The sequence below is a fragment of the Ranitomeya variabilis genome, chromosome 2, assembly GCF_051348905.1.
Source record: "Ranitomeya variabilis isolate aRanVar5 chromosome 2, aRanVar5.hap1, whole genome shotgun sequence".
NCBI lineage: Eukaryota > Metazoa > Chordata > Amphibia > Anura > Dendrobatidae > Ranitomeya > Ranitomeya variabilis.
Window position 1 is genome coordinate 838,888,330 of NC_135233.1, and position 25,835 is coordinate 838,914,164.

Consider the following 25,835-nt stretch of genomic DNA (forward strand, 5'->3'; position numbering starts at 1 on the left):
CCAAAATACAGAACAAGTGTGCATTTTTCAACTGTTTTTTTTTTGCTTGTATATTTCTCATTTTGGGTTATAAATAAATAATGATGATCCTCTGATTTATGTGCAAGGCCAGTGTCAAAATTCACACATTTTCATGTTCTCCAAAAACACTGATTTTCATCAGTGTCATTTTTCACCATGCATGTGTCATCCGTTTTTCTTCTATGCCTAAGAAGCTGATATAGGTTCCCCAAGCTACTACTGGATTTTGGTTGGCATTCAAGTCTGTTCAACAATCAGATTAGAAATCGGATCTCTGTTTATTTTTATGTACAGATTTTCAATCAGCAAACAAACACTGACTTGTGAAAAGTTCCATAGAATGTGTGTCATCTGTAAAAAAACAAAACAAAACAGAACACTGACAGTACACATACGTGAAAATCTGACATGTGAATGAGTCATTCCAGTTAACATTCATGTGCAGCAAAAAATAACATATATTTAATAGCAGTCTTTGGTACGGGCTGCAGTCAGATTTCCAGATACAGTAGTATGAGATCCTATTGTGTTATAAATAAAATCCGTCAGCAGAATTTCATCCCTCAAACTATTTATATGTGCTTGTAGCTCTTTCAAAGTCCAGCGATATCTTTACATTGTCAGTCTGTTCTTCCATTAAATCAGCGTTTGAATTAATATGTAAATGAGGCTGTAGATCTGATACCTTTGTCACTCCAGCTCTATTCCCCACCCAGCGCCGCCTACTGCTGCTTGACTGATTTGGCTTGGCTTCTGTGCTTTGCGACTTCATGCAATGGAGCCGTTAGTCAAGCAGGAGGAGGGGATGTGGGCAGGAAATAGAGCTGGGATGACGGAGGCTTCAGATCTACAGCCTCATTTACATGTTTTAAATTAAAACACAGATTGTTCAGTAATGGAGCAACGGACTGCCATGTAAAGGTATTGCTGGACGTATAAAGGTATTACTGGTCTTTGAAAAAGCTACATGCACACATACTGTATATATATATACACTGTATATATATATATATATACACACTGCTCAAAAAATTAAAGGAAACACTAAAATATCACATTATAGATATCACTGAATAAAATATTCCAGTTGCAAATCTTTATTCATTAAATAGGAATGATACTCAAAATCAAAGTGGAAAATCAAATTACAGGCTGTTACAACTTTAGTGGAAATGCCTCAAGACAAGGAAATGATGCACAGTAGTGTGTGTGGCCACCATGTGCCTGTATGCTCTCCCTACAATGACAGGGCATGGTCCTGATGAGGCGGCGGACGGTCTCCTGAGGGATCACCTCCCAGACCTGGACTAAAGCATCCACCAACTCCTGGACAGTCTGTGGTGCAATGTGGCATTGGTGAATGTAACGAGACATGATGTCCCAGATGGCCTTGATTGGATTCAGGTCTGGGGAACGGGCGGGCCAGTCCATTGCAGCAATGCTTTCATCATGCAGGAACTGCTAACACACTCCAGCCACATGAGGCCTAGCCTTGGGACCTTGGACCGTGCCTACAGCCGGAGCGCTTAGTGCTGTGAGTGGTGACTATGCTCCAGGCCCACCTGCATGACTGAGAGCTGGATGCTCCCGGGAGAAATAAAGGTCATTTTCTCCTGGGTGCTGCACTTTCAGTACAGCAATTGAGCTCCTTCTTACAGCAGATGAAATAAATGAACTGACTTGTTTTCTGAGACCATCTTCATACAATGCATTAGTGATGCCTTTTTTTCTGGTAATTTTTTAAAAACGCAGTAAAAACTTGGCAAATTGACAGTGTTTTTGGAAAATTATGACAAAAATAAAACCCGTTATCGTGAACGCATTGTATGAACACAGCCTAATATAGCCCACTTCCTGACTGGTTCCACTGTGACCTGATGCTCAGTTATTCACCTCATGAGCCAGTGGTTTGGGTGTTGCAGCTGATCAGCGTATACACATTATAACAGTATGGTTTTAAACCAATGAAGTTGCTGTCTGAAAACTAAGGAAACCTGTCATCAGATTGTTGCTGACAGGCAGCATGAATCGGTCACTGGTCGCGCAATAGCAGTGTTGTATATTTTCTCTGAAACGCTGCGGCGCTTCAGAGTTAGTATACTATGAAAACAACATACACACACATAGTGAATCCTATGCAGTGTTAAATAGGGCAGTACTTGGATGCTCTCCGTGTGCTCTCCTTGTTTTTAATGGACCCATTAACTTGTATGCATCTGAACTGGTGGAAAAACATTGGCACAGCAGCCTAGATTATAATGGGTGTGTGTTCCAACTGTGAAAAATACAGATAAAACCCATATGTGCAACACGGACGTCTGAATGAGGCCTAACAGACCTGTCATTCAGCTGGAGCGAAGCGGGCAGGCGGTTTTCAAAGTATTTTTACAAGAAAACACACGGCTACAAACACACAGCCAGTGCCTGGTTCATGCTGCGTGTCGTTCGGGCAGCAGGAATATCATGGCCGGTTCCCTGAAAGTCGTATAAAGAGAACTGGAAGATAATTTTTAGACTAGAAGTTGCTTTTATGCAAAGTACCACTCCAGCGGTTTGTTTTCATTTCAGTGCTGGAGTGGTGACATTAGTTTAAGTTCCCTTGTCCCTAGTCTTAAACTCACCAGCCGTCATCTTCTGCTCTTCCCGGTGCCACTCTGGTCCTGCTCCACCATATTTTGACCACAGCTTCTGTCTGTCTGGAAGTTAAAGGAAACGTTCTCAAGCTCTTAGTGCAAGTCTGTGAGAGCCTCTTTCTGACTTTGTTCTGGCTCTCAGACTTATATTGAAAAAAACTAAAATATATAAAATAAAATGAGCATGTACCCTGTTGTAAATCAATAAATAGTAATAGTACATGTAAATAACATAGGGTACTTAGTTAACACTATTTTGATTTTTTTTTTAAAAAGCGTAAAAGCCATCCCACTGCAACAAGATGTGCCCAATCAGGACAGTCCTATCTCTAGTATAAAACCTCACCTTGGGTCAGCTGTAGATGGGAGCAGAGCTGGGCACTAGCCCAACTGTTCAGACACCTGCCCATGGGAATTTCTTTGGTTTTGCTAGACTTACATTGATTAGTGACTTCTGGTTCCCCTAGCAAACACTGGAGCGATCTGGCAGGTCACAACCTGCAGTAGACGAGCGGAGTGGCGCCGATAACAGATGAAAACGGCAGCTGGTAACTATAAGGGTGCTTTCACATTGCGTTTTGCTTCCCCGTCGGGGCATAAGTCAGAAATCCCCAGCAAAAAAAGGTCCCGATGCATGCTCCGATGGGGCCAATAGACTGCAATGGTGACGGCAGAGCGAAATGCACTCAACCGTGCACTTTTTTCCGGATCGTACGCCTACAGGAATCGGACACTCAGACGCAGTCTACATCTGAGTGTCCGCCTCCGGTAGGGGTACAATTCAGAAAAAAACGCACGGCAGAGTTCACATTCCATCTGCCGTCACCATTGCACTCTATTGGCCCTGTCAGTGCATGCGTCCTGACCCCGTTTTGTCGGGGATTTCAGATGCAGAGCGGAGTGTGAAAGCACCCTAAGGCTAAGCGGCAGGGAACTTAAATTAGTGAGTGACATCACTCCAGTGGTAAAATAATAATAAAAAAATACTCTGAAGTGGTGCTCTTAAAATGGCCTCCATAGTAAAAAAAAAAAAGAAATAAAAAATGATTGCTTTGCACAATCAGACTGTGGAAGATTGATACAGTCATAAGTGAACTTTGTATGGGCCATTATTATGTCATATGTTTTAGTTAGGAGATGTTCGTGTTATTTTATGAGCTCCTGCCCTGAAGATCACAGGGGTCTCCCTTCCTTCCCCAGCTGGGTTTCATTGAGGTTCTGGCTCTGTGCCTTCTTTGACACAAAAGTCTTTTTGTACAAGGACACGTGGTGTTAAGAGTGTGCGAAGAGGTCTTCAATCGTCTGTTTTCATCTCCAGGAGACAGGATCCGGAGCAGCTTGTCAGCCTCTGAGAAATTCCTTCATCTGCCTCATTTTACCCCAAGACTTTTACATTCTCATGCACTCCATCTCCGTTATTGATTTCCTTTCTCTTTTCTTTAACCTATCAATTTTTATTTCATAAATCAGTAGTACTCATGAAAATAAGAAACTTTGTAATGTATCTTATCAGAGAAATCTGCTTCTTTCTCCTTGTAGACTGACCATTCATTTTCAAAATTCACAGTTTTCACATAAAATCTGTATTCAGTGAAGACAGATTTTCCATTACGGAGATAGGAGATGGCGGCTGCTACTGATAAGAATCTATGTAGGAGAGCGGAAGTGGAAGGAGGACATAGGAGCTCCTCCCTGTCTACATAGAATCTTAGCAGTAGCAGCCATCTCCTATCTCAGTAATGGAAAATCTGTCTTCACTGAATACAGATTTTACCTAGAAATTGAGAATTTTGAAAATTAATGATTAGTCCCGGAAGAGAAGGAAGCAGATTTCTCTTCTAAGATTTGTCACAAAGTTGTTTGTTTTCATGTGTACTATTGATTAATTAAAAATTAAAATGACGATTACTGTTTGTGTTCTGTTCACACCTTTACCTGAATCTGGTGTCAGTTATGTTGTGTTTGTGCATAGAATTGACGCTTTTCTGTCTTTTTGCTGTGTGTTAGTCTGTAACTAAGATTAAAATATTCATGTTCAGTATTAAAAATGAGATTTACCGATCACACTATGTGCAAACAACTCTACTAAGCTCAACTCTAAATTCAGTAACACAAAGTTTTAACGGCTACTGTCACTTTAAGAGGGATCAATCAGGGGTTAGACCAGATGACCCAGGAGGTCCCTTCCAACTCTACCATTCTATCCCCTAGTGATTACAAATGCTCTCTAGGGTATCACAGTATATAGCTGGCTGCCAAATGAGCTAACAATGAAGCTGTCAGTGAGCTCCTTTTGATAGCAGGGTTTCTAAGACTGAGACTGATTCATTAGATAGGCATTGTGTACACCCATCTTAACAAACGGGGCCAATGGATTAAGGTGCACCTAATTCATTAAGAGGCGCATACAAGTCACATGCACCGCCGTCAAAAATGTACTCCAGTCTAGGACCGGAGTACATTTCTAGAGTTAAAGAGGAATAAGTTTTCATGCATTTGCCAGGTGGGCTTGGTCACGCCCTGTCCCACCCTTGCTCAGTCCATATTGGCGTAGCTTGCTGGAACTGGCAGAAAATGCCAAAAAGTTGCAATATTTGCCACCCTGCAATTATCTCCCCCCCGTATGACTGACGGACAGGCAGAAGAAGACTGTGCTGCGAGCAACCACCGCAGACTGGCATAGCAGCGCTACTGGGCGTAATGACCCGCAAGGCAAAACGCAAGGACAGGCAGGTATGCGGTGCTGGCTCAAATGTGCGTAGAAACATAGCAAACTGAAGGAAACCCCTGAGCCAGCCCAATCTAACTGGTCAGTCAGTGCAATGAGTACCAGTTCCAGGCCATCTGCCCATTTTACAGTTTTGGCCCAATGTGCACAATTCACCCTCCTTACAAGTGTGTGGTCCGCAGACCTGCCGAGAACAGAGAACGCTCTGTGCACTGTGGTGATGCCGCTGTGCCAGAAATACAATGGGGAGAATGGATCATTGCCCCTTTGCCAGTTTTCAGGTGGAACTTATATCACATGTTATGGCTCATGCCATTTTTATACCATAATTTACAACTTTTTTTGTTTGTTCCTTTGTTCCCTGCTGCTAAAACCTCTTTAAAAAAAAAAGTGTGGGAGCTTAGTGGAAGATGATCGGGCAAAGGGCAAATGTTCTAAAATTTGTGCCAGAAAGTGGCAAGAATTATAATGCAGATTTGATTTTCTGGTGCGCACTTAATTTAAGAATCTTGCCCTTTTTAATGAACTAGGCGCCTCTTACTCCAACATGCATTTTTTTTTTTTACAGCTAGCATAAAGAACACTGGTCTTAAAGGGAACCTGTCGCCAGAAAAAAATGCTATGATCCTGCAGATGTGGGGTTAATAGCATTATTAACCTGCCTAGTGTCTGCACTTACCCAAACTCCGTGGGGAGAAAATGAGCTTTATTCCCCCGGCAGCATTCAGGTTTCAGTCATGGGGCGTGAAGAGCCACAACATAAAACACATCAGATCCATTAGTACATCACAATGAAGGCCACGTACTAATAAGCCCGAGTCCTGTTCAGGGTCCGTGTTTCTTTTCTCATTGCCCCTGAGGCTCCATAAAGGGGCTGAGGTACTAAACTCTGGGTTATTGGTGGAACATAGCCACAATAGAAAACAATCCATTGGCAATTTGTAATTCAGAAGTGCAGGTTGTGTCCCCTTACATGGCCGAGTGTGGTAGACCTGACTCTTCCGTAATATCATGAAACCAATATTAATAATGTGCTTGTAAACTAGGTGTGTTCTAGTCCTTGGGCGCTCAGGAGTCAACATCTTTTGTACCCATTAATACCGCCATATTAATGCATCCCAACATTCCCTACTATCACAGCTTGGTAGGACACTGCTCCCCGCTGACTATAAGCGTTGTATGGCGGCACACAGCAGAGATTGCACTTCCTAGTGAACTGGCAGAAGATCAGTGTAGGAAATGCAAACGTCACAATGTTGACTCCTGTGAAAGCCATGCTCTGTGTGCCAGTCCTGCCCGGCACTCCGTCCGCCAATGTAATGAGTGAGCGCCCTTATTATGGATGGGAATGTTTGCGGTGACTCCTGTTTTTATCAGACAGGTTTCTGTGTTTCTCTGCCTAGGTCTTGCTGTGAGCTCTGGAGCCTGGCAGCCTGGCCTGGCAGTGGGTGCTTATGCCTGGCAGTGCCTACACTTTTTTTTACAGCGAGAAAAAATGATGCAGTACACAACTCTGTTGTTCATTGTGCTGCCGATTAAAATCTCAGTTTACAGGCGGGTGCAGGAGTGTGCTTTCTATTAATACAATTCTCCCCTCATGCCGGCGTGGGAGCAACTGATGTTCGATACAAGAGAAAAATAAATTCTATCTATTTGTCTATATGATCTACAACCGCTTCTCACTTAGCTCTATGTCATTCCTTACGGCCTTATTGGCTACTGAATGTGACTATATGACTATTGATATTGTGAATAATTCAGACATAGGATTGACGATCACTTTTAGGATGGAGTCACACATGCAATTTTTGATATTCTGTTCTTCTTTGAGCCAAAACAAGAAGTAGATTGAATAAGAACAGCAAATAAGGGGTGTCTTCCATAGCCCCTCAGAGGATGAATGAAGCAGTAGTCGAGGATGAACACTTCTGATTGATGGTGATCAGAGGGGTTCTCATCAGTTTGGCCATCACTGCGATAATTTAGCAGTTATCGCCCATCCTGTGGCTGAGTGACTACTTCCTACCGCAATACCTTTTTAATGCTTTTTGACACTTTATAGCAGAAAATGCCCTTGTAGTAGGGAATTAATGCAAAGTGGAAGATTTACATTAAAAAAGCTTGAACTTACCACAATATAGACTAACTATACAGTAACTCTAGTGATGAGCAGTTTGCAGTTCCAGCCAGAAGTAAGCAATGTACAGAGCTAGGACAGACACTTCTGTATACTGTGTAGTGGCCGCTTTCTGGTGCCGCAGATCAGCTCCTATTGAAGCAAATCAGAGCTAAGCAGCTGTATCCGAGAACAGCCACTACACAGGTTACGGAGCCATGCTGTTCCAGCTCAGTACACTGTTTACATTCAGTTGGAGCTGCAACCAACTGATGAGTGGAGTGCTGGATCTCTGCTGATCTGATACTGATGGACAGGTCATCAATATCTAAAGATTGGACAACCATTTTAAGCACCACTCGATTAGCAAAAAGTATCCAAATATGAAGCTTCAACTTTCTAGTTGACTATTGATTTTTGTAGTAAACTACGGAGCCAGACGTCATTGTCCGTGGCCTCTTTGCAGGAGACGGAGAGTACCTGCCTGTGATTGTCACTAGAGAACAATGTATAAATGTGATGTTCTCATCATACAGGTATGTGTACGGTGCGTTTTCAGACGACTGCCGGTGACCTCACAGGTCGTGTATGAGGCCCCCATGCCCGGCACAGTGTGCAGGGGATCATCCTTGTGGGATACATAATCCACAAGGGGTGTACAGAGTGTTCTTGTGCTAACAATTACTCGCACTGTGGAACTTTATTATTTCAGCTGAGAATATCGGAGTTTTTCTACTTTTATAGCTTTGGCTGTATGCCTGGGTTATTGGATTGGTTGCTCTTATTCACTACCTGCCATGTATATTAGGGAAAGACACGGCTAATTAGCCAGATTGTTTTTGGTGCAGATTTCTCTGTGTTCGGATAATACAAGGTGGCAGACATTCCCAGATTTGTAAATCTATAGTTGCGTTTCCAAAATCCAGGGAAACCATAAGACGTGCAGTAGTATTTCCATGTCAGCATTTGCATGTTCGTGTTTTCATAGTGTGATTTGTGCAGATGGCAGCGCTAGTCAGGTGAGGAGAAGGACTAAGGGATTGAGCAGCAAAACACCGCTAATAATAATAATCCCGCAGTGAACGGCATTCCTTTGTAGCCGAGACTCCACATTTATGTAATGTGCTTATTTGGCGTCTCCTGTACAGAGGCCAACAGGGGCTAATCTGTCATTACCACTCGCAAACTATGTCACAAATAAAAGGGAACATCACAGAACTGAGTGACTGACTCAGTGTGCTGGGATCATCTGTACATCCTGAATACTTTCACCTGGTGAAAAAGAATCCATCACTCCATTCTTGCTACCCCATCCTAATGTAGAGGCATAGACACTGATTCCAGCGATGTATCACTTATTGGGCTGCTTGTTGCAGTTTTGATAAAATCACTGTTTTATGTGTCATAAATGTAACAGTTCTCCAAATGCTGAGCTCTGTATAACCCCGCCCACACCACTGATTGGCACAGTGTACACAGAAAGCAGCCAATCAGTGGTGGGGGTGGGGTTATACAGTGCTCATGAATATGGAGGACTACATGGCAGCAGGTGTACTAGTCCTCTACTGATAATCTCCTGCTGATAAAATAGTATATTTATTTTGATTGAAATTACAACAAGTAGGCCAATAAGTGACACATCACTGGAATCAGTGTCTCTGTCTCTACATAATAGAGATTAGATGGCAAAAACCTTGTAACGGATTCCCTATCCGGCAGGCTGCACAGGGGAAGAGGTGTCCATAATCATGTGTAAAAGAGGCCACTAAATGACAAATAGTAAAATGTCCAAAAACTGTCTTGGCATCACACAACCTATCAATGACCATACACACAAATTCACACTGACACTTTTCTAAAGAGGATTTCAGCGCAATATTGATCCTTCAGAATCCCTATAACACTGGGTCATAAGCTATATTATTACCAGCACAATGAGTACTGTCTTCTTCATAAACCCTATTATTGGAATATGGATTGATGAAAGGTGCTGATTGGGACGACGCTGCTGGGCAGTTTTCACGTTGCACTCCTGCGACTTCTGTAATATTCTGGTTAGCAGACAGTCCCTTAGATTAGGTATGTAAGCTCTCAGGCGGAGCGGCCTTACCGCTGTCATGTTTTTCCAGGATGCTCATTTTACTGAATGCAAACAGACAATGTTAGGCAGTTGTTAGTGCTTCTAGGGCGAGCTAAGGCTTCCTGCACTGTATCAGTAGGACCACCGATACGATTGTGTGACGGAGGGTTTGTCGTTATGGTGTGAACATTATTACATTATTGGATGCTTGCTTGCCCAGTGAAAGGGGTCTGTGTGACCAGTCACTGGGGGCTACGCTCCATGGCTATTCCCAGTTATGTAATCTGGCGGTAAGTTTCCAGCTTCTGACAGATCCCTATCTGGGTACATCAAGAAATCCTACATTACTGACTCGCTGAGGTGATAACTGCAGGGTGAGATAAGCGCCAGCTATAAACGTAATATGTTATCACCACTTCGTTAATGTTTATAACTGTATTAATGGACTTCTAATGACCCTGTATGTTAATAATAATAAGCGGTGGGACATTTATGATTACAATTATGACCTGCTCTGATAGGGGCACATGATACGGTCCTGGCATAAGTACATTTCAGGTCATGCTGATGTCCCAGGATTACAGATTGGACTTTTGAGTGCCCCGTCTACTATACGTCAGACCGCGAGGTATCTCATGGAAGTACGGTCCTTTATAAAAACAAAGAGTGCTATAAATATTGTATACGCTTTTTATTCCAGTACTCTCTCTATCTGAGTTTCATTGCCCTCCAGTGACTGACAACCTTTTGTGCTATTTGCGATCATTCGCAGGGTTGTCGACCTGTTTTCAGCCACTTGACTTGGACAATATAGTTTCCATTCACTGACAGCGAGAGACACCTTGTAACTGTGAAATTGGAACACACAGGGTACGGGAAACTTGCATGGTGGCTCAGTGGTTAGGAACTAGACTTACGGCAGTGGTTAGGCCTTGCAGCGCTGGGGTCCTGGGTTTAAATCCCACCAGGGGCAACATCTGCAAAGGATTTGTATGTTCTCCCCATGTTTCATCTCAAGCTCCAAAGATATACTGATGGGAAACTTAGTTTGTGAGCCCCAATGGGGACAGTGGTGACTTTATCTATGTCTTTATTATAGAATCATAAGAAGTTCTTTTTACAAAAAGTAATTTTAGTCCAATTGTTACTATAATAAAGGGCAAAAACTCCAATTGCATTTGTCTTTCAACCCTTCACAAAAATAAGAGTGAAAATAATATAATAATAAACAGTTTTTATTAGTGCCACATGTCATACTAGTTCCAGTTCTGGACTTCTAAAATGCTTAGCTGAAAACTGATCGTACATCGCATTTCCAGAGCATTCTTTGCTGCTTCATTTCCCATAAGCTACCACAGGGGGGAGCTGCTTGCCAGTTGACACTTATTTCACTGCCTTCATCATTGGGACTTGATGAAGAATGAAAGGCCTTGCTTTATTCTACAGACGGCTCATAAATAAGAACAGAAAAACTATTCTACAAATGTTTCATATTTTTCCATTTTTTACCAAAGAAAGTTGCAAATACATTGTATGTTAAAGCAAAAAGAATGAGCATTGATGTTTCTTTTGTTTTTCCCCCTAAAAAAAACTCCCACAGTAAATAGTGAGACTTTCTGTGTGTAGAAATAAAGGATTGCTCCTTCACATGTTGAAATGTAAATGAGAGACAGAAGCGGAGGAAGTCGGGGCCTGCAGCTAATTGTAGTGTGTGTTAGTGGGAGGTATAGTATTCCCCATAACTAAGAGAACAAATGGAATAATCACGACAAAAGTGTGTTACTTAAAATATAATCGTTATTCTCAATATTAATTATTGTAAAAAGTGATGGAAATGAGAACTTACCAGAAGTATAGGAGAGCCCCGTTTTCTGAGGTAGCAGATCAGTAGAAATGGTTAAATACAAGGTAAAATGCTATGGCTTCCGAACACCTATGCTATTTGTGTACATCACTGATCATTCTGTCCTTTCCTAGATGTATGGACGCTACACCCAGGACCTGGGAGTTTATGCCAAAGAGGAAGCCGCGCGAATTCGGAAAGAAAGAGAACATCGCAAACTAGGCAGAGAGGAACCGCCCCGGGTGGCAGAGCTGCGGGAATACGACGAGAGTCGCTGTGCCAAGTGTAGAAGTAAGTGTGTGTGTAAAGTGTTGGTGCCTTGGTCATGGGCTCTCCACACTTCTTCTAAGTATTATTTGTTTTCACTCATCTGCTCTTTCCCCTCCATATATAATCCTTGTATCATTTCTGATACAATAACTGTGTAAATATTTCAGAAACTATTTGTTGTGACTGTAGACGTTCCCAGATATTCCTGACAATGTATAGCTAAGATAACACGGGACATTTGGAACTGAATGCTAAAGACAGACAAGAAAATGCCAGGACAAGAGTGATCTGCATATAAGTGTGACAGCAGGAACGGCATACATGTCCACACTGGATCTACGAGCTATGAGTACCTGTCATGGGGTCAGACAGGCCAGTTTTTGCTCTTGTTTTATTCTCCCTGTACTTCTCAGTAAGCAGGGTTTTCATTTTTTTATAAATCCACTATACATTTCCAGAGATGTAGGCCATTTTATTTAGTGCTAGTTTTTATGGTCTTTACCAAGGGGGGGTGTCTCACAGAATTCTCTGTGGGACAGCTTTACATATTTACACTGTGAGCAATGATCTCTTGGTAAAGGCCATAAAAAGTAGCACCAAATAAAGAAGCCCATACCTCTGGAACCGTATGGCGATTTTTAAAAACCCCGGAACACTCAGGGAGCAGTGTGAATAAAGTAAGAACAATAATTGGACACTTTTGACCAAGTGACAGGTCCTTTTTAAAGGATAACTCCTTTTTTTTAACTCAAGTAGATTTTTATTAAGAATATCAGCACAATTTACATATTATATTCTTGTTTTCAATACAACTTTTCCCCTCCAACAAAATCCCAGTATTCCCAACTTATCCCGCCCCCGCCCAAGAAGACAGCCCACCTCTTCCAATATCACAACCATCAATAATATTAAATGGATACCATCCCTTGTAGGACCACAGACATCCTATTTGTTCTTACCAAGTCAGGCCCTTGACTCTCCCATCCCCCATATCTAACCTCATCCCATTTCAAGCCACAAAGACCACAGTTTATCAAACATTTCTATTTTCCCTCTTTTCTTATAGATCCCTTTTCCAATGTCAAGGATAACTCCTTTTCACCAAAGGCCACATCAGCATTATGATTGACTTCAAAGGGCCACTTGTAATTGTAAGGGCTAATGCAGACATCCGTGCAACATGGCTCAAGCACAGATCTAGCCAGGGACTATAAGATGGCTGTCTCTGGGTAATAGGGCTTTAAGACAGCTGTCCTTGGGTAGTAGGGCTAAGAGAGCTGTCCCTGGGTAGTAGGGCTAAGAGAGCTGTCCCTGGGTAGTAAGGCTAAGAGAGCTGTCCCTGGGTAGTAGGGCTAAGAGAGCTGTCCCTGGGTAGTAGGGCTAAAAGAGCTGTCCCTGGGTAGTAGGGCTAAGAGAGTTGTCCCTGGGTAGTAGGGCTAAAAGAGCTGTGTCTGGGTAGTAGGGGACACGTTTGTGCCGGCTGACTGCGATCACTGTGTTCACCGTTTGTGCAGGATGATTGCGATCACTGCATTCACCGTTTGTGCCGGCTGACTGTGATCACTGCGTTCACCGTTTGTGCAGAATGACTGCGATCACTTCGCTCATCGTTTGTGCAGAATAACTGTGATCACTGCATTCACCATTTCTGCAGACTGACTGCGATCACTGTGTACACCGTTTGTGCAGACTGACTGCGATCACTATGTACACCGTTTGTGCAGACTGACCGCGATCACTGTGTACACGGTTTGTGCAGACTGACTGCGATCACTATGTACACAGTTTGTGCAGACTGACTGCGATCACTGTGTACACCGTGTGTGCAGACTGACTGCGATCACTGCGTTCATCGTTTGTGCAGGCTGACTGCGATCACTGCATTCACCGTTTGTGCCGGCTGACTGCGATCACAGCATTCACTGTTTGTGCAGGCTGACTGCGATCACTGCATTCACCGTTTGTGCCGGCTGACTGCGATCACTGCATTCACCGTTTGTGCAGGCTGACTGTGATCACTGCATTCACCGTTTGTGCAGAATAACTGCGATCACTTCGCTCACCATTTGTGCAGGCTGACTGCGATCACTTCGTTCTCCGTTTGTGCCAGCTGACTGCGATCACTGCGCTCACCGTTTGTGCAGGCTGACTGCGATCACTGCATTCACCATTTGTGCCGGCTGACTGCGATCACTGCATTCACTGTTTGTGCCGGCTGACTGCGATCACTTCATTCACCGTTTGTGCCGGCTGACTGTGATCACTGCATTCACTGTTTTTGCGGGCTGACTGCGATCACTGCATTCACCGTTTGTGCCGGCTGACTGTGATCACTGCATTCACCGTTTGTGCAGAATGACTGCGATCACTTCGCTCACCGTTTGTGCAGACTGACTGCAATCACTGCATTCACCGTTTGTGCAGACTGACTGCGATCACTGTGTACACCGTTTGTGCAGGCTGACTGTGTTGAAAGATTTACACTGGCTGACTGCATTCATGTTGTTCATTGTTTGTGCAGGCTGACTGCGATCACTGTGTTCACTGTTTGTGCTGGCTGACAGTGTTCATCATTTGTTCTGACTGACTGTGTTCACGGCGTGCACTGTTCACTGTGACCGTGATGGCACCTGCTCCTTGTGCTGGCGCAGCCCCCTCTTTTTACCACTCATTGTCCCTGCTCAGATTTGAAAATGGCATTAGCTCCCTCTTCCGGCTCCATTCCCTCTGCTAAGCACTGGCGCTGTCGACGTAGAACGTAGCCAGTACTTGGTAGAGGGGGTGGCGCCAGCACAGGGGGCGGCAGCCATCTTAGATTTTGAGCTCCAGCGCACACTTGAACACTGCTTCTACCATCTCTCCACCTTCCCCATGTGGAGAGCTGGTTGGAGCAGTGTTGAAGTGTATCCTGACCCCGCGGGCCTTGAGTTTGACACCTTTGCCTATAGTTAGCCACATTCATTGATCGCCAGCCTTCAAATTGTAACCAACCACGGCTGAAACTGAAGCTCTCATCTTGACAAAGGACAGTGTGCTTTGTTACCTGCACTCTTTATAAGTACAGATTTGGGATAAACTTGGAGTGAGCATCAGTAGATATTAAACATACTTTAGTGACCTCTGAACTTAATACTCACAGTATAATTATTATAGATGGAGCCTACAATCGAAACATTTTTGTACGAATGTTATTCAAAAAATTGGAACTTTTAAAACCCAGTTTTCTGGTAATTTGTATACCAGCCTAGTTTCAAAATCCGCTGCAGTAAAGTCTTCCAAATTCATGAAGAAAATTGTGTTTCTTAATGAATTTTGGCATATCTTTCACTGCCCGTGCCTAAGAGTCAGACTTGAGTACATAGTGTGAGATAGCGCTTACTGCATATGTTGGGGGACACTTGCTTGGCAACGGGATACACTCAGACAGGCACGGTTTTTCAGTTAAACAGTATATCCGGTTTATTTTGTGCAGCCTAAACCGGGACATGCACAGTTCATTATATACATTTCATATACGGCTTCAACTCACAGACACTAAACATGCTGGACTTTTCACTTCGTCCAGTTACCATGGGTGACCGTATGCCGAACAGTTTATCAATGTCCGTGGAACACAACAAGCACCAACAGCCTGTTCCACTGGCAGATACGTCTCTGCTGTTATGATAGCCCCCTTCCTGGGTGTTACCTTTCTGGAGCTCCTGCTCCACACGCCGACCTCCTGTCAGTCCTCTCTCCTCCAGGGAAACTGAGGAACTGGGATCACCAACTTTCCTATGGCCTCAATACGCCTCCATGCATATTCTGGGGAGACCATGCAGCGCCCCCTACCTTTAACAGGGGTCACTGCATCACAATAGTTACATAGTAAGGTTGAAACAAGACACATATCCATCATGTTCAATCGAGGGATGGGAAAAGATTAAGAAGTATAGGTACAACCATATTGCATGATCCAGCCCGCCGTAAAAAGCCCAAGTCTTGATTAACTAGATCAACATCCAGGACAAGATTTTGTTCAGTTATATCTGCTATAATAACACAATTTCTGTGGCGTAAATGAAAATTGCTTGAATTTCCCCTTTAGCTTTGATTAAGAATACCCCTTAGTTTTGTGCCACACTTGTACCCTGTGTATCATCTCGTACCAGTCGCACCATTACTTCTAATGCATTTATTTAGCATGTTATACATAACTGTGATAAGCGACTCTTCTGTATTGAGATCTCCGTGTAATGTGGCTTGTTTCTACTCATGTCTCCCCATGTGAGTCCACTTTGCTGGATCTAACTTGTAATGTGCACTGACGTTCATATCAGCCATGTGATATAATTTAATTCTTTGGTCTTTGACTTTTTTTAGTCTGCTGTGTACACTCCCAGCGGATTATACTGTCTCGTATTGGAGAGGACTGGATTTTCCTTATTTTGCTGGGTTTATTAATGGCTCTGGTGAGCTGGGTCATGGATTTCACAATTGCAGTGTGTTTACAAGGTGAGAAAGAAATGTAATGAATTTATACCGATATTTGATATTTCTTTTTATTTATCATAGGTTACTTGCAAATTTTAGGGGATCATTCCGAAACATCCAGCATATGAGTTGTCACACCAGTCTAATCCTAGCACCAAAAACACTGTATTCGGTGCTTTTTTACTCTCTCTATAGACACAAGATGGTACTGATATATGAAAATCCAGCATCAGGCCTTAGTCACACATGCGCCCACTTCGCAGCTGCAGAAAAACTGACAGTATTTTTCCATCTGTATGATTTTTTTGGTTATCCTTTTGTGTTTCATGTGTCCATTTTTACCATCCTTTTGACATATACAACATGTTAAAAAATAGACATATGTCCAAAAAGATGTTTCACAATCATCTCCTAGCTATCAGTCCATCAAAAATAAAGCCATATGCTATTGTTGTCGGACCCATTCATGGGCAAGTTTGATCTGCAATTAGAACCAACGTTGGACATGTCCATTTATAATTCCAAGACAAATTAAGTATTGTACCCGTGAAAAAGCTGCTATCATTATATTTTGAAGATTCTTTGTGTGAGACCTTGATATTTTCTTATTTCAATGTCACATCTTTTATATTAGTCTTTCTAGAAGGATTCACTTTGTCTAATGAGACGGTTATTACAGTATTTTATTCACATTATATTAAGATGTGCGCATTAAATTATTTTGTGTATTGATTTGTTCACATGGCAGGAATCTTCTAAGTTGGGTCTCATGCATGATTTTGAGGTTGTTTTCTGCTAGTTGTTAGGAACTGCTTTATTATTTGTAGTTCCTTATTAATAATTTTGTATACAATTTTAATGGCTTTTACCAGTATATTTTGGTCACATTTAATAAAGGATTCAATTATGGAAGATAAACTTTCATCTTTACAATCCAAATCACATTTCACTACCTGTGAATTTGACTGCATCCCGTCTCACGTCATCCCATACCTCACCTCAGATTTCATCCCAACCCTAATAGTCCATGAGCCGGGCCAGATATCGGTACCACCCGGAGTGACTAATTTTCTTTGGTATTTTTAGGTAGATGCATGTCTGTAGTTTATTTTTTGATATGATAGCCCTTACATATACGTAGCTTATTAACCCCTTCAGCCCTAGGCCTATTTGTACCCAAGTGCCTAAGCCAATCTGACCTGTGCCACTTCATGGGCTAATAACTTTGGAACGCTTTCACCTATCCAAGCCATTCTGAGATTGTTTTCTCGTGACATATTGTACTTCACGCCAGTGCTAAATGGGAGTCAATATATTTTACCTTTCTATATAAAAAAATGCTAAATATTCGGAAATTTTGGAAAAATCGGCAATTTTTTAACTTTGAAATTCTCTGCTTTTTACAAAAATACTGATACCCCCCATAATAGTTATTAATTTACACTCCCCACATGTTTACTTCATATTGGCATCATTTTGAAAATGAAACCTTATTGTTTTACGACGTAATAGGGCTTATAGTTTTATGCGCAATTTTTCACATTTACAGCAAAACCCACTTTTCAAAGGACCAAGTCACTTCTGAAGTCACTTTAAGGGGCTTACATAACAGAAACCACCCATAAATTACCCCATTTTGCAAACTACACCCCTCAAGCTGTTCAAAACTCATTTTTAAAAACTGTTAACCCTTTAGGTGTTCCACAGGAATTTTAGCAGAATGAAGGCGAAATTTCAAAATTTCATTTTTTTTCCAGATATTACATTGTAATCCAATTTTACCTGCAACCTAGCAAGGGTTAACGGCAAACCCAAACTTGGTTACCCTAATTCTGCAGTTTATAGAAACACCCCACATGTACTCGTAAACTAAAGTATGGGCACACAGCACAGCTCAACACGGAAGGAGCGCTATGTGGTTTTTGGGTGGCGGATTCACTGGAAGAAATCTAGGGGGCCATGTCACATTTGAAGGCTGCCTGAGGTACCCCCACAGTGGAAACCCCAAAAAGTGACCCTATTTTGGAAACTACACCCCCAAGGAATCTTTTAGGGGGTATAGTGACCACTTTGACCCAACCAGTGTTTCACAGTAGTTGGAAACACTTGGTTGAGAAAATGGAAAAAGTGCATTTTTTACATGAAGGTGTCATTTTAGGCTCATTTTTTTATTTTTAAGAGGTGTACCAGCAAAAAATGCACCCCACTATTTGTTCACCAATCTCTCCCGAACACAACAACACCCGATATGTTGTCGTACACTGCAGTATTGGGGAACGGCAGGCCTCGGAAGGGAAGGAGCGCCAAATGACTTTTGGAGTGCAAATTTTACTGGAAGAAATCTAGGGGGCTATGTCACATTTGAAGACACCCTGAGGTGCCCCAACACACGCACACACACTGACACATACACGTTCTGTGCTGAACAGGACTCTCCGGTCTTCTCTGCAGAGCTCCTATCTCCCTCTGTAGAGGCTGACACCTCCCAGGCTTGTGACTGATCACATGGCAACTGGATGAAGGCAACTGGATGCTTCACCTAGGAGCAATCCGACAGATGATACCATGGTGTTTTGCCTATGACAAGGTCAACTATGCCCGATACCTAACCTATTACTATGCCACAATGTCTCGGCTGCCCATAGAACACCCAGAGGTCCATGAATACTTCATGCAAGGTGGCTTTTCGGTCCAGATCGGTAGCAAGAATCCTTTTGGACGAATTCCTGTGGACCAGACCATTGAAGAGACAATCAACAAAGACACCCAGACACCAGGGGGCACAAAAGGCTTCAGCCTCAAAGTTGGAGCTGTTTCCAGGTTCTACCTGACATCAGAGTACCGCAGTATGTACTTGAGGCAGCTGAGGGCCCTGGTAGGCCAACAATATACTGACTTCAGCCATTCAGACCTACAGGTGTCTAGGATTAGAAGAGATGAAGCCGATGTCCAATCTTTCGTTCAACTGCTGGAGACAGGTTGGGTGAACCCCTTCAACAAAGAGCATAATGGTGAACTTATCAGTTTGTCAACAGCGACTGTAGCACCACCAGATGTAGCCAAAGACCTTCAAGGGGCATACAGTATAGGAGAGGATGCATATCAAACATTCAAGGATGAGCGTTTGGGTACCGATAAGCCAACTACATTGTTTCATGACAAGATGACGAAGAACAAACTTAAAACGTTCTCTAACATCCAAATGAAGACACGCAGACAAGGTCTTGGCAAGGAGGTAATTTTGAAGGCTGACAGAAACCTATTTGGCCAGATGATACTTGTAGCTGAGAACAGAAAGCTACAAATGAGTGATGTCTTGACTCATCCCCTGGGTCCATTGCCATGGGCACTTGCCAATGGTGATGGGTCTATCCGCAAGACCAACAAGGCTGCCCTCGCAAGGGAGTTGGAGAGGAATGCTCGTCCTGCAGAAGTGATCCCCGAGCCCTCTGCAACCATCATTGATGGGATGAGCCTGGTTCAGAAACTGAAGGGAAACAATGCAACATTTGGCCAGCTAGCAGGCACAGCAATGAGTCGCGCTATCCATGAGGGTGCTAAGAGCAAGCGCATTGATATTGTCTTTGACGTCTACAAGGAGACATCCATCAAAGATACAGAAAGAGTCAACAGATATGAAGGCACAGGGATCCATTTCAAGAACATTCAACATGGGCACAACATCCAGCAGTGGAAAAAGCTTCTAAGTAGTTCCTCCAACAAGGCAAGTCTCATAAAGTTTCTGGTAGAAGAATGGAAGGCGAAACACCACAGGGAGAAGCTTGAGGAGAAGGAGCTGTATGTCACATGTGAGCAGCTCTGCTTTAAGATCACCAAAGAACAGTGGGAAGAGGCTGCTGACCTTAAGTCAAATCAAGAAGAAGCAGACACACGCCTCCTTCTCCATGCTCTTCATGCAGCAGAATCTGGTTACAAGTCGGTCATCATCACTTCGGAGGATACTGATGTCATGGTCCTGTGTCTGGGCATGTGCCACAAAATCCCATCCCACCTGTTCCAGAAATGCGGTACACAGAACCGGACAAGATTCCTGGATATCACCACTCTGAGCCGAACATTGGGAGGCAGCGTATGTGATTCATTGATTGGTATGCATGCATTTACAGGCTGTGACACCGTCAGTGCATTCGCTGGCCGTGGGAAGATGACGACACTCAAGCAGTTGAAGATGAACAAGACATACCAGGATGCCTTTCAGGAAGTTGGTCGTTCATGGGAAGTGTCTACCGAACTTTTTGAGAAGTTACAGGAAATCACCTGCCACATGTACCTGCCAACTACCCAAACAACTGAGGTAAACAGGCTCCGTTATCAGCTGTTCTGTGCCAGACGTGGAGTGGTAGAGTCAAGTCAACTCCCTCCTTGCCAGGACTGCCTTTTCATGCATGCACTGCGTGCAAACTACCAGGCTGCGATCTGGAGGAGAAGTCTGCAGAGCCAGCCATGGGTTGCAAACCCAACAGACTGCGGTTGGATGATAGATAACGACGGAAAGCTTGTTGTCAAGTGGATGCAAGGGGCACCAGCACCAGAAGCTATTATACAGCTACTGTCCTGCAAGTGTGTGCGGTCATGTGAACTTCCTCAGTGTACTTGCCTCAGCAATGGCCTGAAGTGCACAGACATGTGCAGATTACAGACATGCCAGAACAAGGGTACTGAAGACGAGCCAGTAGAACAACAGTCAGATTCAGAGTCCGATGTTGAAGATATTATGGAGTAACATATATATATATATATATATATATATATATATATATATATATATATATATATATATATATATATGCACATGACATGTTCAGTGTGTATTTACATAACTTGGATTAAATTTTGTTACAAATACTACATCTAGTCACTCCGGGTGGTACCGATATCGTCATATTTGGTTCTTGGCGCATGCTAAAATTCCTGTGGAACACCTAAAGGGTTAACAGTTTTTAAAAATGAGTTTTGAACAGCTTGAGGGGTGTAGTTTGCAAAATGGGGTAATTTATGGGTGGTTTCTGTTATGTAAGCCCCTTAAAGTGACTTCAGAAGTGACTTGGTCCTTTGAAAAGTGGGTTTTGCTGTAAATGTGAAAAATTGCGCATAAAACTATAAGCCCTATTACGTCGTAAAACAATAAGGTTTCATTTTCAAAATGATGCCAATATGAAGTAAACATGTGGGGAGTGTAAATTAATAACTATTATGGGGGGTATCAGTATTTTTGTAAAAAGCAGAGAATTTCAAAGTTAAAAAATTGCCGATTTTTCCAAAATTTCCGAATATTTAGCATTTTTTTATATAGAAAGGTAAAATATATTGACTCCCATTTAGCACTGACGTGAAGTACAATATGTCACGAGAAAACAATCTCAGAATGGCTTGGATAGGTGAAAGCGTTCCAAAGTTATTAGCCCATGAAGTGGCACAGGTCAGATTGGCTTAGGCACTTGGGTACAAATAGGCCTAGGGCTGAAGGGGTTAATAAGCTACGTATATGTAAGGGCTATCATATCAAAAAATAAACTACAGACATGCATCTACCTAAAAATACCAAAGAGAATTAGTCACTCCGCTTGGTACCGATATCGTCAAATTTGGTTCTTGGCTCATGGACTATAACCCATCTCTTCAACCTGTCACTAACAACTGCTGTCTTTCCCTCATGCTTCAAACATGCCTCGATCACACCCATCCTCAAAAAGCCCTCTCTTGACCAGTCCTCTATCTCCAGCTATTGCCCGATATCATTTCGCCCCATATCATTTCTCCCCTATGCCTCAAATCTACTGGAAAAACACGTTCATTTTGAACTGTCCTCCCACCTCTCTTCCTACTCCCTTTTCGACAGCATACAATCTGGCTTCTGACTGCACCACTCCACTGAAACTGCCGTAACTAATGTCACCAATGACCTACTAACCGCCAAAGCCGAGCAACACTACTCTGTCCTCCCCTCCCTGGACCTGTCATCTGACTTTGACACAGTGGACCATTTTCTCTTACTACAGATTGTCTCATCTCTTGGCATCACAGACTTGGCCCTATCCTGGATCTCTTCATACCTAACAGGACGGACATTCAGCGTCTCCTACTCACACACCACCTCCTTATCATCTCGCCCCCCTGTCTGTGTCCCCCAAGGTTCAGTTCTAGGACCCCTGCTCTTCTCTATCTACACCTTTGCCTGGAACAGCTCATGGAGTCCCACAGCTTTCAATATCACCTCTATGCTGATGACGCACAGATCTACCTCTCTGGACCCGATATCACCTCCCTGCTAACCAGATTCCCACAATGTTTGTCCACTATGATATCTATCTTCTCTGCTAGGTTCCTAAAACTTAACATGGATAAAGCAGAATTCATCATCTTTCCTCCATTTCACTCAACCCCCAACAGACTGATCCATCAAGGTCAATGGCTGCCCACACTCCCCAGTCCCGCAAGCTCATTGCCCAGGGGTAACTCTTGACTCTGATCTCTCCCCCAGACCACACATCCAAACCCTTTCCATTTCCTGCCGACTCCAACTCAAAAATATCTACCGGATCTGCACATTCATTAACCAAGAATCTGAAAAAATACTAGTACATGCCCTCATCATCTCCCACCTCAACTATTGCAGCCTCTTGCCTTGTGACCTTCCTTCAATCTGGTGCCCCTCCAATCTATCCTAAACTCTGATGCTTGACTAATCCACCTGTCCCCCTTTCCACTATTCCATGGCCTATACTCTCTCTCAATCCCTTCACTGGCTCCCCATTACCCAGAGCCTTCAGTTCAAAACCATAACCATGTCATACAAAGCCATCCACAACCTGTCTCCTCCATACATCTGTGACCCCCTCTCCCGGTACTTACCAGCACGCAACCCCCGATCCTCACAAGATCTCCTTCTCTGCTCCCCTCTTATCTCTTCATCCCATAATTGCATACAAGATTTTTCCCGTGCATCACCCCTACTCTGGAACTCTACCATAACATATCAGACTCTCAACTACCGAGGAAACCTTCAAAAGGAACCTGAAGACCAATCTCTTCCAACAAGCCTAGAACCTGCAGTAACCCTCGTTCCACCATACCACTGCACGACCAGCTCCACCCTCACCTACGGTATCCTCACCCATCCTTTATAGATTGTGAGCCCTCGTGGGCAGGGTCCTCTCTCCTCCTGTAACAGTCGTGACTTGTATTGTTCAAGATTATTGTACTTGTTTTTATTATGTATGCCCCTTTTCACATGTATAGCTCCATGGAATAAATGGCGCTATAATAATAATAAATAATAATAATATGGTCTTCTGAATGTTCACAGTCCATGTTTTGTGTGTCCCACACTTCTGTCTTTAAAGTACTGTAGTTTTTTTACTCTCACTTGGTGCACTTCACCTGTATTAGCTGTGGCCACTTGACATTTTGTTTTGATATTTTTATATTCAGACATGTGAATAACACAGTATAATATAATGTGTTCATGGTAGGTATAAGGCTTAAGATTTCTCCTTAAAGGGGTTGTCTCTATTCAAAAAATCTACATCCCCACCTGCTGTTTGTTATGATAAAAACTAACTACATTTTACTTACCTTCCCTAACCTCTGATTACCGCTGCTGCTCCCAGGGTCTGATATTGCCATCAGTGCTGACTTCACAGTGATGCAGCCAATCACTGAGCTCAGTGGCTTTGCCCTGCTCTTTACTCTTTACTGATTGGCTGCAACACTGTTGACGTGATGTCAGTCCTGCAACCATAATGAGACAAAGGGAGCAACAACAGAGACTCAGTGCTGGACCCGGAGAGGGTGAGTAAAGCACAGTTTATTTTTAGAACAAACTTCACCCAGTGACTGGGTTTTTCTTAAAGGGGACAATCCCTTTAAAGGGCCACTGTCACCCCCCTCCAGCCGTTATAAACTAAAAGAGCCACCTTGTGCAGCAGTAATGCTGCATTCTAACAAGGTGGCTCTTTTAGTTTTAAGTTCAAGTATACCCAAAATAAAGCGATTTGATACTTAGCCACAATTCCTGTCTCTAGCCAGGGAGGCGGGTCCTCACTCCCCAGCTCGAACCGCTCCTCTGCCGTCACTCCAATCTTCATGGTCTTTCGGCGCCGCCCCCTCAGCGCTGTTTACTTTTCAACCCGGCGCCTGCGCTGTGTACTACTGTGCTGCGCAGGTGCAGTAAGCTCTGGCCGTCTGGCGTCCCAGCCAGGCTTGCAAACTGCGCCTGTGCGGGCAGTGCGGCCACCCACCTTTGGAATCCCAGCCCCGCACTGTGTGTTATGCATTATGCACAGTGCGGGGCTGAGATTCCAAAGGTGGGTGGCCGCACTGCCCGCACAGGCGCAGTCTGCAAGCCTGGCTGGGACGTCAGAAGGCCAGAGCTTACTGCGCCTGCGCAGCACAGTAGTACACAGCGCAGGCGCCGGTTTTGAAACGTAAACAGCGCTGAGGGGGCGGCGCCGAAAGTCCATGAAGATTGGAGTGACGGCAGAGTAGCGGTTCGAGCTGGGGAGTGAGGACCCGCCTCCCTGGCTAGAGACCGGAATTGTGGCTAAGTATCAAATCGCTTTATTTTGGGTATACTTGAACCTAAAACTAAAAGAGCCACCTTGTTAGAATGCAGCATTACTGCTGCACAAGGTGGCTCTTTTAGTTTATAACGGCTGGAGGGGGGTGACAGTGGCCCTTTAAGGAGACCATCACGCTAGCATAGGAAGACTTACAGGCCATGCAGTGCTCCCTATGAAGAACAGTATGTAAATAGTCTACTTAAAGACGCATTCCCATAAAAGTTTTTCATCCTCTTAATATATTGCAATCATCATATTATATAGCACTGTGTACTTACAATTGCTTAGTTTGCCTTTCTACCCAGATAATTCTTCTCTTTTCTCTGCTCTATGTAGAAACAGGAAGGCTCTTGTCTCTGCAATTATCATCCCCCTCTCCAACTCCTGACCCAGCTGCCCCATCCTCCCCCGCCATAGACTTTTGCAGTCACTGATGACTTGTGAAAAGAAAATTGACCTCCTGTTTCCACATAGCACTAAGAAAGATTCAGCTAGTCAGTATTTAATCATGTGATGTCATAGACCTTAATGGAGAAAAGCATAATTAACTGGGTAAAAAGGCTAAATGAGCAATTATAAGTACACAGTGCTGGATAATGTGATGATTGCAATATATTTAGAAGATATAAACAATGATGGGAGGAGGAGGAGTGCTTCTTTAAGGAGAAACTTTGCAACTTACAGCCTCTTTTGAATGCCTTTCACCCAGCTACACCAGTCTCCTATTTTGTACTGATGCGTGGTAAGTATTCACAAGCGGCTATATACACTGCTCAAAAAAAAAGGGAACACTTAAACAACAGAATATAACTCCAAGTAAATCAAACTTCTGTGAAATCAAACTGTCCACTTAGGAAGCAACACTGTTTGACTATCAATTTCACATGCTGTTGTGCAAATGGAACAACAGATGGAAATTATTGGCAATTATCAAGACACACTTAAATAAAGGAGTGGTTCTTGCAGGTGGGGACCACAGACCACATCTCAGTACCAATGCTTTCTGGCTGATGTTTTGGTCACTTTTGAATGTTGGTTGTGCTTTCACACTCGTGGTAGCATGAGACGGACTCTACAACCCACACAAGT

The 25,835-nt window shown here is 43.3% G+C and overlaps 1 protein-coding gene across 2 annotated transcripts in view; it reads left to right on the forward strand.

The window, feature by feature from the left end:
- The window catches only part of CLCN2 (chloride voltage-gated channel 2), a 197,229-nt gene that overhangs the window by 70,312 nt on the left and 101,082 nt on the right, over positions 1-25,835 (forward strand). For both annotated transcript variants that reach the window (XM_077290099.1, XM_077290100.1), the window contains exons 2-3: positions 11,556-11,712; positions 16,054-16,185. In XM_077290099.1, the coding sequence (XP_077146214.1) occupies positions 11,556-11,712; positions 16,054-16,185 (289 nt within the window). The remainder of the gene's footprint in view (positions 1-11,555; positions 11,713-16,053; positions 16,186-25,835) is intronic.